This window comes from Carettochelys insculpta, chromosome 6 (assembly GCF_033958435.1).
Source record: "Carettochelys insculpta isolate YL-2023 chromosome 6, ASM3395843v1, whole genome shotgun sequence".
Taxonomy (NCBI): Eukaryota; Metazoa; Chordata; order Testudines; family Carettochelyidae; genus Carettochelys; species Carettochelys insculpta.
This window is the reverse complement of record NC_134142.1, coordinates 105,600,943-105,619,603: the sequence shown is the minus strand read 5'-3', so window position 1 is coordinate 105,619,603 and position 18,661 is coordinate 105,600,943. Positions and strand designations below refer to the sequence as shown.

The window sequence follows — 18,661 nt, the reverse complement described above, 5'->3', positions numbered from 1 at the left end:
GTTGTTGGCTTCAGACTGCTTCCGAAAAGCTAAATGTGTCATGGAAAAATGCAAAAAACGGCGTTAAAAGTGTCCGAGACATGGAATGTCACAGGGGAAAAAAAAATCACTTCTCCTCCAGAGCTTGCTAGAGCAATTCTAAGATTCCTTTGTGGCTCAGGATCAGAGAACTGTCAAAATAAACATGGTGCTTATAATGTAAAATTCATCACATATGGAGGATGGAATCATGAATTCATAATAAAAGGTTACAAACAATATACTCCTGTAATCTCTTAATATAAAAATTCCATTTATTTCTTATGATAAATATTTACTTTGAATTACACTTGCATGGGTAAGTGAAACTTACTTCTGAAGAAGGAAGAAATTGTGTGTAATTGGAATGCTTTTATAGTCCCCATCCAAATGCTACATAAAATGTTTAGCACTTGCCACAGGTCTTAATGCGTAGCAGTAGATCTTTGGGTAAAAATATATCTACAGTCATGTTTTAGTAATGCTTGGTATGTGTGTAACACTTGTTGGAGTCTCTGTTTTATAAATAGCATGGAGTTGTGGCAGCCTCTGAGTAAAAGTGTTTAGCTCTTTAGTGGAAACTAACGGCCCCCCCCCCCCCCCCCGCCAAGCTGTAAGATATTTGGTAAACTGCAAGGTTATTAGGCAGTAAATTTAGATAAAAACCTAACTGTCTGACTAAACAACCTTAAAGCATTACTTGAGCATGTCAGCAACAAATATAAGTATACCACAGAAATTCATAACACTCCTATCACGTAGACATGAGGTATGTAAGATTCACTTCACCCATGTCTTAACTGACAGTCCATCCCATTGGCATCTAAATTTAATCATTTATAGTCTCTCTGCCTGAATTAGGACAAGAAGGTAAAGTGTGTGCTAATCTAAAATTAAGGGAGAATTTGCATGGTGAGAGTTAAGAGTTGGAATTTGACCAGCAAGCCCCCATTTGTTTCGCCTAGGCACGTAACATTCCTGTACATTTATACTCAATTCTGGTATTTTCCTCTGTTCTGGAGAATGCTTGTCCTGCTTTCCTGTCGTTGCAGGAAATTCATGGAGGCAAATCAGTGTTCAATGTCATCTGCTCTGACCAAGACATCTCTGGTCTTTCTTGCTGCTAGATTTCTGCCTCTGCAGCAAAACACAGTTGAGGGTTTTGGCTTTTTCTCCCCTCCCACTCTCTCCTATTTCAACTTTTCTGTCAATGTTTGCCTTCTCCCTAGCTTGCCTAAGCCTTCAGTTTAAGTGTTTCCATTTTGGCTCCTTTGGTCCTTTCAGGCATGGCAGAGCAGCCAGTAAAGCATCAGGTTTAAATCCAAGCCCTGATTTACAGGTGAGGCAGGCTCAGGAGATGGTAAGTTGTGCCCACCTTTTGCCCACACTTGGAGTCTTAATTTGGGATTATGGCTCAGACAGGAAGGTGAGGCTCCTTACCCAGTGACCCATGCAACACTAGTTGGGAAGGGATGTGGGGAGGAGGAGGAGGGAAAATATCAGGAACCCCAATGCAGAGCAGGGGGAGACTCCAAAAACAAGAGAAGAACCTGATCACTTGACTCAGGGTAAGTCCCAGTGGACTCCTGCTAAACAAGGGATGGAAGATTTTGGGGCCAGAAGTCCCAGCTCACAGTCTTAATGTGACCCTCGCTCCTCTGGGGAGAAAAGCCTGGCTTCCTATCAGTCCCTCATTCCCAAACTAACCAGGAAATCTCTGACAAGTTATTCTCGTTTCCCACTTGCTTGATTGAAAATGGAATGCAGCAAGACAGAATTCTAAGTTAGACTGCTCATGAGGCTCTGTCAAAGTTGTGGCAGAGCTACAGTTCCAGAGTGCTCTGGAAAGATTTAAAAGAAAAAAAATCTAAGAAAAGAAGCACAGACATCCAGGAGAAACAAGTGCTCCCCTCGCTCCTTTTATTGAAGAAGGTGAGCTGCCTAGGTTTGAAACCTGAGCAGGCTCTAATGAGGAAGCCTCAAAACTGTCACTGAGGCTGCAAGACTCTTCTTTAGAGGGAATGATTGGGGATAAAAGGAACAAGCCGGCAAAGGGCTAGCATGTGAGGAATAAGGGAGCTTTATGGGAGAATCTCTTCTTTTGACCTTCCTCAGTGAGAAGGGCCAGATAAGTCTATTTTAGCTATGCAATTTCCGTAGCTAGAATTGTGTATCATTTTCCTAGTGTAGACCAGGCCTAACACAATACATTTAGAAACTGGCAGGGGATGGCAAATGTGTGTGAAATGGCTTTATCACCATTTGAGTGGCTTTATCAAAGGTTCTGCTAAATAGGTATGTCAGGCTTCCTCTCTTCAGTGAGAGGATCTGATCGACTTAAGAAGTTTGTGGGGAGAGTTACTCCTTGCATCTTGTGAAGAGTACAGGAGTCCGTGCCAACCCCTGATAGGTTGATTTTGTGCATCCCTACCAAATGCACAAAATTGAACCCCAGAAGATCAACCCTGAGCAGGTCAATCTTCCAGGGTACTGTAGACATAGCCTGTGGCTTAATTTAAATGGTTTGCTCTGGTCTTGACCACTCATTGCTGCTTCTTCGAGTGTCCCCGTGGGTGCTCCACAATAGGTGTCGGGCTTGCCCGGCGCCGCAGATCGGATCTTCCAAGCAGTTTCTGCCGGACCGCGCATGCGCCGGTGCGCGCCGCTCCCTTGCGCGCTCCTGGCCATGTGCGCGATCCGGTCCCCGCCAGTTCCTCTTAACCGCCGTCGGCTGCAGACAGAATCCAACTAGGCTAAGGCCAAGTAGCGTATTCAATGACTTTAACTGTTTTTCTCTTAAGTTTTTCAAGTACTTAGGCGACTGCAAGTTAGCCGGTTGTTGTTTTTGAAAAAAAACAAACAAACAAACAAACTACAAGCGGGACAGCTTCAATCCAGTCCCAGTAACAAGCGCCGGAGGCCAGGAGCATAGGGCCATCAGCCCTCCTGCTGAGGCAGGCCATCGGACGGGGAAAACAGCACAGAGAAGGTGCTAAGTACCCGCTTAACAACTGAAAGACTCACCAACAATGTCCTCTTCAGGCTTTAAAAAATGTGAGTCCTGCCGAGAGGCGATGCCAGCATCCGATGGGCACAGTCGATGCATAAGGTGCCTGGGGGAGTCCCATGTGGCACAGAAATGCTCCTTCCGTGCTAAATTAACAACCAGAGCACGGAGAGACAGGGAGATGCGGCTTAAAATGCTGCTTTTTGATAAGGCCCTCCAGCCAGACGTGCCGGAGCGGCCGCAGCAGGAGGGACCCTCCGGGGCCCATAAAAGGAAAGCTGCGTCCCTCACCCCATCAGCGCAAAAACGGAGGAAAGCCTCTCCAGCCCGATCCCTGCCGGCAGCAACAGCGAGCGGGACGGGAGGAGCGAGCAGCCCCCAGCCGCAGCAACAGCTGATCGGCGGCGGCACGGAGAGCCACGTGGAAGCAGCTCAGCCTCCGATAATCAGCCAGCCGCCCCGCACCGCAGGCAGGGCGGCGGCTAAACAAGCGCCGGTACCGGCGGCACTGCAGGCAGCGGCACCAACCCCCAGGGAACCGACGGTGCAGAGCGCGCAGGCACGTAGCCTGCAGGCGCACAAGGACACCGCACGTGCGGCACCGCCTTCGAGCATGCCTAGCACAGGGCCGACGGGGCCGGGATCCGCTGCGCGTCAGGGGGCGGAGTTACCTCCTCCAGGGAGGGGGAAGGCTGCACACAAGAGGAGGCATTGCAGCCCCTCTCCGGACAGGGCTGTGGAGCTGCTTTCTCACAGCCCTCCGCTCATGTTGCAGACTCCAACCAGAAGGCAGGGGTCCCCCCTAGCCTACCCGGAGCCCCCTTCCCCATTTTTACAACCAGCCTCACCCTGGATGGCACCACCTTCACCCTTCCTGGGGTTTGAACCGCTAGACTATTATGCAAAATCGCTCTCTCCAGTGTCTCGACGATCTCCCTCCCCCAGACGCAGAGGGTACGCACCAAGGGAGTGGTCTAGGTCACCTTCCCAAGAACAGTGCCTATACTGCCATGGTCGCCCCTACCACGCGGGGCATAGACACCATCGGCAATCTACTAGGGAAAGATCCCCACAGACTATCTCGTACCCCCGAGGGCAATTGCGACCGGGGACAGAGACTCAAGCATCTCAGGGGGGACTGGTCATGGAACCCCGAGATTTTTCCCTCGCAAACCTCTAGCGAGAGGGTGTACCATCACCAGCAGGAACCGGAAGGGTCCAGAGAGACGTACCCCAGCGGTTCCTCGCTTTCCTCCCCGGACGAGGCTACGGCCCTGGGGGACGTCCATCCTACGGACGATCTCAAACAGTTTCAGGAACTGTTTAAGAGGGTGGCCTTCACGCAAGGCATCCAGACAGCAGAGGTGCAAGAGAAACACCATAAGCTCCTCAAAAATTTGAGACCTCCGGCCTCCTCCAGAGTAGCAATACCGCTTGATGAAGCGATCTTAGAGTCCGCCACTACGATATGGCAGACCCCTGCAACTATTCCGCCAGTCCAAAAGAGAGCGGATAAGAAATACTTCGTGCCGGTGAAGGGCATGGAGTTCCTGTTTAGCCACCCACAGCCAAATTCCTTGGTGGTGGAGTCCTCGCAACAAAGATCAAAGACATCTCAATTCAAGACAGGGGGAACAGACAAAGATGCCAAGAAGCTAGAGCTGTTCGGCAGAAAGGTCTACTCCTCCTCCACTTTAACGCTGCGAATGGCAAATTACGCAGCGCACTTAGCGAACCATAATTTTGACAACTATTCCAGGTTAACCTCCCTCATGGACTCGCTTCCAGAGGACAAAAAGCCGGTGCTCAAGGCCATAGTGCAAGAAGGCTACGCAGCTGCGAGGACGGGAGTTCAGATTGCTCTGGACGTTGCGGACACAGCAGCACGTTCCACAGCAACGGCAATGGTGATGCGAAGGGAGTCCTGGCTCCAGACTTTGGGTATACCGAGGGATCTGCAGGCGAAGATAGTTGACCTTCCCTTCGACTCGCAGAAGCTGTTTGCTGAATCAACTGACTCAGTCCTTCATTCCAGTAAAGATTCAAGAGCCACACTCAGGACCCTGGGGATTTACACCCCTCCATACACAAAGAAAAGGTACTACCCTCAACAAAGGCGGTACCAGTACCAGCAACAGTGCCCCCAGTATCACAGGGGTTACAAGCAAGGGCGACATCAACAGCACCAGCAGTACAGAACTCCCAGGCGACGCTCACAACAGAGCCGTGCATCCTCGGGGCGGGGCCAAAGGCCACAAGTTTGACATACAGATCCAGGGCTGCGCCATCACTACCATCGCACAAGGTCATCCGAAGCGGCTATTCCACCATCGCCTCCGACCATTCTACGACCAGTGGCAAAGGATCACCACAGACAAATGGGTGCTGGAGATCATAGCCACGGGGTATGCCATCCCCTTCCAGTCGCTCCCACCGTCGCGACCTCCACCCAAGCCCCACCTCCAGGAGCCCTCCCATGTAGCGAGGCTCAGGCAGGAGGTGGCCCATCTCATGCTCATAGGGGCAGTGGAAAGGGTGCCGGAGCAACTGCAAGGGAAAGGGTTCTACTCCCGGTACTTCCTCACGGAGAAAAAGACAGGAGGCTGGAGGCCCATCTTAGACCTTCGCGGCCTCAACAGGTACCTGCGCAAGCAACGTTTTCGGATGACCACAATCGCCTCCATCCTTACAGCACTGAACGATGGAGACTGGTTCGCAGCCCTCGATTTACAAGACGCGTACTTCCACATAACCATCCATCCGGCTCACCGGCGATTCCTCCGGTTCATGGTAGGCAACGAACACTTCCAATACAAGGTCCTACCGTTTGGCCTCTCCTCGGCCCCCAGAGTCTTCACCAAGACCTTGGCAGTGGTGTCAGCCTACCTGCACAGACGGGGTATTTCTTTTCCCGTATCTGGACGACTGCCTGCTCAAAGGGGCCTCGAGAGGGGAGGTTCTGCGCATGATACGTGTCACAGCAAACACGTTCTCTTCACTCGGCCTGGTTATCAATCTGGCAAAATCAAAAATAGACCCCACACAGGACATAGAGTTCATAGGGGCTCGCATAAACTCGGTTACAGTGAGAGTATATCTACCAGAGGCTCGCTTTCGGGCCATCGGTTCCCTCGTGCAAGTCATCACCTTCAGCCCTACGGTGCCGGTCTTGACGTGCTTGCAGCTGCTGGGCCACATGGCAGCGGCGACGTTCGTAGTACAGAACGCCAGGTTACACATGCGGAGCATGCAGCACTGGCTGGCGAGCGTATACAAACCGGCAATACACACCGTTCACAGGGTGGTGTCGCCCACAGCCGGGGTGCGCAAATCCCTACAATGGTGGGTAAACCCCAGGAACTTGCTAACAGGGGTACCCTTCCACCAGCCGCAAATATCGGTTTTTCTCAGTACAGATGCCTCCCTCATAGGGTGGGGAGCGCACATGGGCGAAAAGGTGACTCAAGGACTGTGGTCACCCACGGAACAGTCACTACACATCAATGTACTGGAGCTCAGAGCAGTGTTCAACGCCTGCAGACACTTTCGAGACCACATACAAGGCAAAGTAGTAGGGATCAGGACAGACAATACCTCCACCATGTTTTATATAAACAGGCAAAGAGGAGCTCGATCCCGTGCCCTATGCGCGGAAGCAGTCCGCTTATGGAACTGGTGCATCGCCAACAATATAATCTTGAAAGCCTCATACTTGCCGGGTGCGCACAACGTGAAGGCAGACCAGCTGAGCAGGTGTTTTGCACTCACGCACGAGTGGCAGATCCGTCCCGATCTGCTACGGCCGATTTTCCACGCATGGGGTTTTCCTCAGATAGATCTGTTTGCCACTCAGCACAACAAGAAGTGCCCACGGTTCTGCTCCAGGGCAGGACTGGGATGGGGGTCCCTGGGGGATGCGTTCGCGATCCCGAGGAGGGGCCCCCTGCTTTATGCGTTTCCTCCCACAGTGCTGATCCACAAAGTTTTTTGCAAAAAGCCAGGAGGGAAAGGGCCCGGATGATCCTGATAGTCCCAACGTGGGATCGACAACAATGGTTCCCCCTACTCCTGCGCATGTCGGACCGTCCACCGATGCCCCTTCCGGTGGCGCCGGATCTGCTCACGCAAGCCAAGGGGTCCATAGTGCATCCGCACCCCCAAAGCCTGCGACTGCAAGCGTGGTTAATCCATGGCTCAGCTCCATAGAGAGCACATGCACAGTGGAAGTACAGCAAGTCCTAGAAAGTAGCAGAAGGGCTTCCACCAGGAAGACCTACAAACAAAAGTGGACTTGCTTCACGGCTTGGTGTTCTACCAAACAGCTGGCCCCCCTTTTGGTGCCTATACCTACAATACTAGAGTATTTACTGGACCTCAAGAGAGGAGGACTCTCGCTATCCTCGTTAAAGGTCCACCTTGCCGCCATCTCGGCGTTCAGACATGAGGAGGACGGGCACACGGTGTTCGCCCACCCTATGGTTACCAGGTTCCTCAAAGGGTTGGTAAACCTATACCCCCCTCGGAAACCGATTCCACCTTCGTGGAACTTGGACCTGGTGCTTACCACACTAATGGGACCACCGTTCGAGCCCTTGGCCACGGTTCCCCTCCGCCTCCTTACAATAAAGATGACCTTTCTTCTTGCAATTACGTCAGCTTGTAGGGTGAGCGAGCTCACGGCAGTCATGGCAACGCCACCCTGCACTGTTTTTTCCAAGGAGGCGGTAACCATACGGCTGCATCCAGCCTTTGTTCCCAAAGTTTCTTCCGAGTTTCACATCAACGAACCTATTGGTCTACCCTCGTTTTATCCAAAGCCTCATAATTCCAACGAAGAGGCGCGCCTACACCTCCTGGACGTGAGGAGGGCGCTAGCCTTCTATGTAGACAGGACCAAGTCCTTCCGGAAAACGGATAGACTCCTAGTCTCCCTCGCTCCCAAATCGAAAGGAGAGGGTCTCTCCTCGCAGAGAATCTCAAAGCACATTGTATCCTGCATAAAAATGTGCTACGAGCTCGAAAAGACTCCTTTATCGGCCACTCCCAGGGCTCATTCCACCAGGGCGGTGGCGGCATCAACAGCCTTTTTCAAGGGCGTTGCGTTAAAAGACATTTGCAGAGCGGCGACCTGGTCATCCTACGACACCTTCTCCAAACATTACGCCCTTCACAGGGTATTCCAAGAGGATACCCGTCTCTCTGCAGCGGTCCTCTCGGGGACAAGCTGCACATAATCTGATTACCCACCTCCTATCTTGGGTTACTGCTGGGTAGTCACCTATTGTGGAGCACCCACGGGGACACTCGAAGAAGAAAGAGAAGTTACTCACCGTAGTAACGGTGGTTCTTCGAGATGTGTCCCCGTGGGTGCTCCACTACCCACCCATCCTCCCCGCTTCGGATCTCTGTTAGTGTTTTACAGGGGCACCCGAGGCGGTTGGTCGAGGAACTGGCGGGGACTGGATCGTGCACGTGGCCAGGAGCGCGCAAGGGAGCGGTGCGCGCCGGTGCATGCGCGGTCCAGCAGAAACTGCTTGGAAGATCCGATCTGCGGTGCCGGGCAAGCCCGACACCTATTGTGGAGCACCCACGGGGACACATCTCGAAGAACCACCGTTACTACGGTGAGTAACTTCTCTATCCTCAGATATTTACATACATTAGCTTTATGGACTTTTTGTACTATGGGAGTGACAAGGGGCTCTTGAGAGAACTTAAATTTGGCCCAGTGTTTCAGGTATGACAATGTATTCAAATGGCAAAGCTTGTGATTGAGAAAAATGGGAATTCAGGGTTATTTGGATGTAAGGTGCATCAATATTTTTCTGAAATTTGCCACAACTTTCTATGCAGGGGACCTTAAAACCTGGTGATAATACTTGCAGCAGTTCAGCTGGTAAGTAGAGCATTTAATCTTTCGTCAGCATCATTTTCAGATGGTGGTTTCAGGAAGAGATGCATTAAAGATATGTTATAATCTAGGTTCATTGCAGTGTGAAAACCCTGTGCAAGGGAGTATAGACCAGTTGACTGCAGCAATCTACGATCTGCTTCGCCTCCACTCAAATGCATGCTGCAGTAGCAGCAATTCTGCAACAAAAAATAGAAGCACTAAGGAAGCCTGGACTGCCACAGAGCATCTGCAGTTCACAATATTTGCTGCTCATGGAATTCTTACTGGTTGGGTGTCAAAGTGAGTATTTTATGAAACTAATGTCCTTTTTACACACTGCTTATCCATCTTTTGTTCTTCTTGCTTCAACATACTTGCTCTTCCTTTCCAGTTATGAAAAATATTACTTGGTTTGCTCTCTGACCCATAATGGAAAAGATCTGTTTAAACCCATTCAGTCAAAGAAGGTTGGCACATACAAGAATTTCTTCTATCTGATTAAATGGGATGAACTGTAAGTAATTTGAGTATTTCAGCTCCTTAAACTATTACTCTATTTAATTATAGTACGTTCAAGCCATATTTAGATATTTCATAGAATTCAGTTTCTTAAACTTTCTGTTGCCCTCTTTAGTAACTGTGATCACAGATGCCTGACATGTTAATATGATCTGGTTTACATCACTACTTTGCCCAGCTAATTTTGAAAAAGTGTGGGGTTAGAGGGAAGGCGCGAATACTTTCTACTAAAGTGCTGATTTTTGACATATATAAACTTTTTGGGAGACTTGGGCTGTATAAAAATGTTTTTTCCTTTTTGTGGGCAAAATTTGTAGATACAAAACTGAAAACTGGGAAAAGACTTCATTTATAATCCAAATGCCTAGGGAGGGGAAAAACTTATTATGGTATTGTAAGTACCCTGGGAAGCCTTCCTGCAACACAGAGGTTGCCATCTTGCCCTTCTCATTGAAGTCTCTATGCGTTTTTCAGTGATAAGTAATCTTCACTTAAATGCAAAAAGTGTGGTGTTACACTCCTTTGGAATGTGATACGCATGGTTGTAGGTAGTGCAATTTTAAACATCTTTGGGAGGGCTGTCACTGAACTGAGCATTTAAAGATTGTCTTCATGTGATAGCAAAATCTTTTTTTAATGTTAAATGTGATCTGTGTGAGAATATTTAACTGTCTTGAGCTAATGTGGTTTTTTTTTGAGGTGAGTATGAGAAACTGGATTGATGCCATTTTAATCCTGGGGGTTAAAAGTCGCACTCCTTTTTTCACTACCACTCTCACTTAAAACAGTAAAAAATGTGCAGATACAGGCTTTGAATACCTTACCCCTTGTTTAACATGAATAATTTAAATACACAGTTCAAATTGCTTCTTCTACTAGGCAACATCTTGTAATCCAGATGCCTACAAACTTAGCATACTGGCCTGCAGTTTAGTTACCCCTTTCTTCAAAGGCAAAAGACACCACACCTAGTTTTACACTAGGGCAGAAGAGTATTGCAGAGTTCTCAGGACTTCAGACATTACCCGAGTAGCTGCCTTCTATTAGGAGGAGGAGGAGGAGCTAGGCTGAGCATCTCTGCTGATAACAGAGCAGTATATTCCTGGGAGGCTGGTAGTCTCTCTGCTTAATTCCAGGCCATTTATTGTAGGAAGATTAGCGTGACATTATAACTGATTGAACAAGATGGCTGCAATAACTGACATTACAGTAAAATTCCAGAATACTTCAATACTTCGTCCAGTGGATTTTATGAGTGTTTAGCAATATCTGAAGATTCCACTTTGGGTGCTATTTCAGAGTATGTAAATGCTTACATGAAATAACACTTCATTTGGATGAAAAACCTAGACTGTTTCTACACTAGCTCCCAACTTCAAAGGGAGCATGGTAAGTAGTGTGTCAGGAGAGTATTAATGAAGTGCTGTGGTGCACATGCAGCTCTTTGTTAAGCTAATTCTCCCCCCACGGCAACTTTGAAGTGTTAAACTTCCAAGTGCCAGCTCGTGTGTAGCCTCGGCTAACCTGTGGGTACTTCGAAGTACCTGCAGGTTAGCTGCAGCTATATGCAAGCTGGCACTTGGAAGTTTAACACTTCAAAGTTGCCGTGGGGGGAGAATTAGCTTAATGAAGTGTTGCATGTGCACCGCAGCACTTCAGTAATACTCTGATACCCTACTCGCCAAGCTCCCTTCGAAGTTAGGAGCTAGTGCAGACAGCCCTATTGTCCCAAAGTTTCCCTTTAATATTAAAAGAGGATGATAAATCAAATCTATGGGTCCTAATAAGCAGAAAAATTAATTATACTGGACAGTCCAGCTCTTTGAAAAGAACATGTAATTTTCACAATACATTTTGTTCCAGAAGAGGTACTTTTAAAGTTAAATGTGATGCACGATAGTTGCCGTACACCCTTCAGCAATTGTTTCAGACACTTAGGCTGTGTCTACACATACCCCTCCCTTTCAGAAGGGGTGTTGAAATGGCATGGATTGGAACTGGTTAATGATATGCTGATATGAATATTCAGTGCCTTATTAGCACAATGAGGGCCAGTTGTGCTTCAGAAGTTCTGCTTTCAAAACACAAACTGGCTATGTAGACACGGACCCTTCAAAATATACCTCAGACTTTGAAATTCCCTTGTTCCCAATTTGCTTTGGGAATATTCATATCAGCGCCTCATTAACCAGTTCCGATACGTGTCATTTAAATTCCCCCCGAAAGGGAGAGGCATATGTAAACACTGCCTCTAGGTTTGAGTCAACATGTGAATATATTAAATATGCATATTAATGTTTAACACTAATTTGCTTCCTTTTAGGAACAAAAAAGTCAGCACGTATTGTAACTTCGTTTAAAGATGCTAATCCTCTTTTCTTACTATTGATTCTTCAATAACATTCTTTTCTTTTACAGAATCATTTTCCCGATCCAGATTTCACAGTTGCCATTGGAATCTGTCTTGGGTCTTACTCTGTTTGGAATATTAAATCAGAACAGTGGAAACTCCCCTGATTCAAACAAACAGAGAAAGGGCCCAGAGATGTTGGGTCAAGTTTCTTTACCTCTTTTTGACTTTAGACGGTAAGTATCCAAAATACATTAATTTTAAGTAATGCCGTGAGTGTTTTGTAGGGATTTAGATGGTCTCCATACATGCAGAATACATACATACATGTCGCTCTTCAAGACTGACAAAGGTAAGACTTACTTCCACGCAGAACAGTCTGTTTTTAATTAGGTGTGAAAGATCAGCAGTAAACAGAGTTCTGTTCAAGATGTTGCTATTCAAGTGATTCTGCCTTTATAGAATCATAGAATACTAGAACTGGAAGGGACCTCGAGGTCATCAAGTCCAGTCCTCTGCCCTCATAGCAGAACCCAACACCATCTATCATCCCTGTTAGATATTTATCTAACCTGTTTTTAAATATCTCCAATGGTGGAGATTCTACAACCACCCTAGGCAGTTTATACCAGTAATTAGCCGCCCTTACAATTTGGATGTCAGGAAAAACTTCCTATCTCAACATTTGTTGCTGCAACTTTAAACCCATTGCTGCTTGTCCTGTCTTCAGAGGCTAAGGAAAATAATTTTTCTTCCTCTTCCTTGTAACATCCTTTTAGGTAGTGGAAATCTACTATGTCCCCTCACAACCTTCTTTTTTCCAAACTTTAAAAGAATTAGGGTTTTTTTAAATCTTTCATAGGTCACACTTCTTAGATTTTTGAATCATTTTAGTTGCTCTTCTCTGCCGAGAAAGCAGTCAGATTTTCCTAGACTCAATCTTTTTAACGTCTGGTGTAAATTTTTTAAAAAGATAAACCAAATCAAACTTTGAGAGAGCTACAAGTCAAGTACAGTAAAAACCTAGTTATCCAACATAATCAGGACCGGCATATCCAACATAATCAGGATACCCAAAAATGTTGGATAAGCAGATGTGGGCTGAGGGTCTTGTGGGGAGAGGGAGCCAGAAGGGGAGGCCTGCCTGGGCCCCTTCTGAAGTGACTGTGTCCAGCTCTCTGGAGCGGCCTGCGTGATGCCAGCTGCTGCAGAGTGGGTCCCTGGGGCTGGCTCCCCAAGCGAGTAGCTCCCACTGGTCCTGGGAAGCTGAGACCTGGCTGATCTCAGGCTGGAGCCCCAGCCAACCCCAAGGAGGAGATAGCTGGTGGCTGGGACATGGAACCCCAGTTGCCCTGTGTGGGCAGCCCCTGCCTGCCTTTGTGCACAGAGCCCCAGGTGATCCTGGGGTCTGAGCTGCTGAGCCCTGGCTGGCCCCAGCGGGGGTGGGGGCGGTCCAGCTGGTTGGGGTGAGCTGCCAGCTCCCCAGGTGGGCAGCTGCTGCCACTTCCAGGGAACAAAACATTGCCCTGGCTTGCTCTGGGCAGGGAGCTGCCGCTGGCTTCGGGGGGACTGCTGGTTGTGTTGTGCTGGGGAGACTATCCACCCCCCACAGTTGTCGTACATTCCATTTCATTCCATTCTGTCTCAGGTGGTGTCCGATTAAAATGGAGTGTTTTGATAACCAGTGTTTGCCTGTATAATGATGCCTATAGTCTCGTCTACTATAATTATATATATAAATATGAACTTTGAGAGGCTCCCTAAAAATCAGTGCTGGATTTGCACAGTACCAATTTTAATCAACTATGCTTGACGACCCTTTGCCATTAGAAAGGTTTTTGAGGCAGCCCCTCTGGTCTTTGCTGATCCAGACAGTGCCTTTGCCATAAAGAAATCCTTTCTTCCCTGTTTTTATTGAAAAGCAACAGTTTTAACTGTAAACAAAAGTAGGTACGAAGGAGCAGGCAGAAAACTGAAACTACGGAACCATTTTGAACACTGAATTTTAAACCTTCACCTGTTCAGCAGGAATTAAAAGGCAGCTGGGGCCTCTCCACTTGAAACTCTCCAGGAGATAATTCGCCAATAAAGTGCTGTCTGGGAGGGTCTAGAAGCTCATGAGGTGCTTGGATTTTGCAAGTGAGAATATTCAGAGGCCTCCTGGGAGAAGAATCAGAAGATAGATCAGACATGCTATACCAGACTTAATGACTAAAATCTTAATTATGGGTCTTAAAATCACTTTTACAAGGTGTAATAAGTGTGCAGTTAAAACAATGTCAGGATCAAGTGCTAAATGTTAAAGTGCTGCACTGCTGAAAACATTGGCCCAGATACAGACCTTCTTCAACAAAGCTGAGGTGTGAAACTTTTCCGCTCTGGTGATCTTGAGCTGTTCTGCACCGGGTTGGTACCCAGGCACAGTTTGAAGCAGCTTGAGTGATTCTGCTCCTTACCCTTAAGCTTGTTGAGAGTGGGGTATGTCTACACTGCAGTACAACACAAGGGCCGTGTCTACACTAGCACCAAACTTCGAAATTGTCATGCAAATGGCCATTGCAAAGTTTATTAATGAAGCGCTGAAATACATATTCAGCGCTTCATTAGCATGCGGGTGGCTGCGGCACTTCAAAATTGGCGCGGCTCGTCCCGACGGGGCTCTTTTTCGAAAGGACCCCACCTGCTTCGAAGTCCCCTTACTCCCATGAGCAGATGGGAATAAGGGGACTTCAAAGCAGGTGGGGTCCTTTCGAAAAGGAGCCCTGTTGGGACGAGCCACATGGCAGTGAGGCACGTCAATTTCGAAGTGCCGCGGCCACCCGCATGCTAATGAAGCGCTGAATATGTGTTTCAGTGCTTCATTAGTAAACTTTGAAATGGCCATTTGCATGGCAATTTCGAAGTTTGGGGCTAGTGTAGACATGGCCAAGGGTGGCCTGAGTAGGGTAACTCAGGTGTGCGAAGTTTGGGCCATAAAGTTACAGTATAGACATTTTGGACTTGGGCTACATTTCCATTTTTTAACTCCACTGCGCAAACCAGCTGACCTGGCCTGTGGTGCTTGGCATTTGCAAGTGTTATGACTGTGTAGACCTACTCTAAGACCAGTCCAATATCTGGAAACTCTTCAGTGTAGGAGTTCTGACCACATGTGCTGCACCACTCATGAGGGGATGATGCATTAGAGTGGCTGTATGCTATCTGAGGACCCCTTTTCTGTGACACACAACTGTCCGTACACAGCTGAGGAGTTAGTATTGTGATCCTGTCTCTAAGTTTTTTTCCAAATCGGGTACTGCTTGTCTGCATCTGAATATGAAGTTATCAATGTAATTATGTCTTTAATGTTGTGCTGCTTGGAGAGAAGCCTATCAACAGTTTGAAGAGCAGAGATAGCATTTTCATGTGAAGTAATATATTTCTATTTCAATTCCCTGAAGCATGAGGGATCTAGAACATGTTGGGCCAGAGATAAACCAGTAACATGCATGAAGTAGATGTAGAAATGCTCCAGAAACTGACTGGACTACTGCAGTTGAATGCTGGCCAGGGTAGTTGAGGGCTATAAACCAAATACTCCAGCTGCATTTTCATATAACATCAATAAAAAGGGGATCTAAAAATTGCTGCGAACTAGAACATTGAAGACTCAGAAGTCACTGCTCTGAGAATCTAAAGGCAGATTGGAAGCACTTTTGATGAAGTGTGGGTTTGAAAGAATACAACTCTCTCTAGGATACAGCTCTCTTGTTCTTGCTACCACATAAGGGAATTAATAAGCGTTTGAAAGAACAGTAAGAATTACACAGGTTAGATCTGTGTTCAGTTGTTGTTCAGTGGCACCACACAATTAATTGCATACTTTATTTTGTGTTTTGCATTATGAGCATCATATTAATAAAGACTGCCTCTTCCTCTCCTCCTGCTCTTCCGTCCCAGCTGGTATCTGTCAATGTACTGAAAGGTTGATGCTGTTCTGACATCTTTCATGAAATTAAACTATTGACTGGAAGATTATTTTTGACTATTTCAGGCAGGAATGATCTGTTCTGTAAAAGGCCCAAACAACTGTTGGAACTCTAAGTATAGAATTAGTGACTCGTACCAATTAGTGTAATTGGTTAGTAGTATTGTGAAGGTATTAGCAAAATGTTGCATTTTCCGATAGAATCGTGGAAGCCAGAGAAGGAAAAAAATCCCAAGTCTATCCCCTTGTTGGTACATGTTTTTTGTCTGTGGAGTATTTTGTCCGAAAGCTTTATTCAGTCCATCTGGGCAGCCTGTGCTCCATTTCATTTGTCAGAGGCGAGGGACGTAGGATATTAGTAAAGGTCAATATTGAGCTTTTTTCCTTCTGCCTCTGCTGGTTAAGAGTTGCTTACAGGTTTAAGCATTTTGAAAGCTAGAGAAATGTATGGGAGTTAGATGAACATACAGAAGAATAAAATCTTAATAGTGATCATATTTATTGTCTGCTCAGAATTACAATTGCTAACAAATTACATGCTTCACATGTTCTGAGTCTAGAAGCTTAATAAAGACCCTCTTTGAAACAAAAAAAAGCTTTCTCTCTTAAGGAACATTACTTGGCTTGCTCTGTTTAAGCACATCTACAATCTGTGACTTTTTTTTGCCATTATAGTGAGTGTATTGATCATTTCAAATATGCAGATGCAGCAAATGTTTGTTTTTTTCATCATTTGTGAACTACCATCATGCTTTCTGATAGGTGTTTACTGTGTTTCTGAGATTTTTGTTTATCACAACCAATTAACTTTTTGAGGAGTAGGCACCAGGCATAGTGACTGAAATGTGCTTTTTTTTTTTTTTTTTTTAAAGTTTGTTAACTTGTGGAACTAAACTCTTGTTTCTTTGGACTTCATCACCTGTGACTCCTGCATCAGGAACTGCCCATAAAAGAGGAAATTTCATGGAAAGAATAGTATTGCAGGTAGTATTTATTTATTTTTTGAATTTTTGTTTTTTGTGTGTGTGTGTGTATGGCTGGAATGCTGCAAGCACCACTGGGGGGAGGGAGTGAACCTCTTCATTGTCAGGTAGAGTAAGTGATGCCAGACTAAATACTAATGCGTAAACACTGATCATTGACCACTGGTAATGTAGGTTAGTGTTCAGGGAGCCTTTTCAGCTTTCTGAAAGCTTTTAAAGACTGGCTTCTCTTTTACGTTTTCAGGTTGACTTTCCCATGCTGGCTTTTGATATTGTATACAAAATTCCTCAAGCTGCAACTGGTTTGGTACATCGTTCAGTGGAAACTTTGGAAAAAAATGTAAAGGAACGTCTTCTTGCTATTCTTGCTAAAGATGGCACTCTTGGGTATGTTCACCTATATTATATCTTCTTACATGTCAGCAGCTGTGGAGACGGATTAAATATGTAACTTTTAATTCCTCTATATTGCGCTGAAGTCCTATGACTGACATCAGTATTTTGTATGCATCCCAAAAAAGTGGTCTTGAATTTACACCACCGACTTGTTTCCCTCTCTCTCTCTCTCTCCTCCCACATACAGCTTGTACCCTGACATCTTCCATGTGAGACTTTTCTCCTTTTGACCTCTTTCTGCAAATCGTGCTTGCATGGAGCTTCTTGGACTATAGGAAAGTGGTGGCAAATTAATGACTGAGCAGGCGTTCTGACTGCATTTCTGGCTCTTGGGAAATGAGGGCATTGGTTATTTAAAGTGTTGTAAAGCTAGAATGAGAGAACAGGAGAAGGAAGTGAAAGAGGAGGACTAGAGTTCTACTAAAGGTGGCAGCTGATGCAGTTTTATAAATGTATCTGTTTAACATCTGTTCCTTTATTACAAGAGGATTACTGACCAGGATTCTGTATTTAAAATATGCTCCACTGTCTAGTTCATGAGCAGCCCAAAATTCTCCATTAATATGGCTGAAATGCAGTTTGCAAGAGGAGCTTGTGTGTGACTATATTTTGAATCCTTTTTTTTTATACCCTAGGTGGGAGGGAGACGTGACAGCATTTTTTATCACCTAAACTTGTCCTCATTTCTACAGGCTGACACACACTCTGTGTCCATGTACGCCCCTTTCCTTTGCGTAAATGAGGCTTTTGTGCCTGGGTTTAGGTGTGCGGTCCTTGTTAAAGAATTTCAGGAGAACTTGGAACAGGGACCCTTTTTTAAAAATCTATGTAGTAAGTTAACTTTTTACAGAACAGTTGATTGAAGTAGGCTTCCCCAAGCTGCTATATGAGCTTGGGAGAGCACTAGGTTAAATTAGGATATTGTAGGCTATATTCCTATGTCATCTGTGCTGAACTAATGCTGGAGGTATATCATTCAGTGCCCTGCCCTGGTTGGTTTTCACTGAAAGTTACAATGATAAAATTGTGATTGATTTGAGCAACAAGCTCCCATTTCAGCAGTACCTGCCTGACTGTCTACTTGAAATTTTTAGGTAGTAGTCAATGTTGGAGGTATCCAACCATATCTACTTCGGCAAATGCTTCGGTTTTCTATGTAGCAGTAATGATCATTGTTACAAACTGCTGTTTGCACTGTCTGCAGGCTCTCAAAGGGAGATAAAGAATTTTTGTGGGAGAAGCGACATTATTGCCATGGACATGCAAACAGCCTTCCAAAAATGTTAGCTAGTGCTCCATACTGGGACTGGGGAAATATGCCTGAAATATACTCACTGTTACAACAGTGGCCTCCGCTACCTCCTTTGTCTGCACTGGAACTACTGAATTCAAAGTAAGTGAACTCCATAAATTATAGAAACAAAAACATAAGTTACAAGTTTTGTAGAACGCTGCAAAATGCATTTCAAGTCATGTCTGCCCTGTGTGTTTTGCTACAATCTGTGGTCGCCATTAACTTGAATTTTCT

The 18,661-nt window shown here is 46.2% G+C and overlaps 1 protein-coding gene across 2 annotated transcripts in view; it reads left to right on the top strand.

The window, feature by feature from the left end:
• PIK3C2A (phosphatidylinositol-4-phosphate 3-kinase catalytic subunit type 2 alpha) overlaps positions 1 to 18,661 on the top strand; it is a 104,450-nt gene that overhangs the window by 47,290 nt on the left and 38,499 nt on the right. For both annotated transcript variants that reach the window (XM_074997736.1, XM_074997737.1), the window contains exons 10-16: positions 8,879 to 8,921; positions 9,008 to 9,218; positions 9,310 to 9,432; positions 11,856 to 12,023; positions 16,627 to 16,738; positions 16,982 to 17,124; positions 18,338 to 18,526. In XM_074997736.1, coding sequence (XP_074853837.1) covers positions 8,879 to 8,921; positions 9,008 to 9,218; positions 9,310 to 9,432; positions 11,856 to 12,023; positions 16,627 to 16,738; positions 16,982 to 17,124; positions 18,338 to 18,526 — 989 coding nt within the window. The remainder of the gene's footprint in view (positions 1 to 8,878; positions 8,922 to 9,007; positions 9,219 to 9,309; positions 9,433 to 11,855; positions 12,024 to 16,626; positions 16,739 to 16,981; positions 17,125 to 18,337; positions 18,527 to 18,661) is intronic.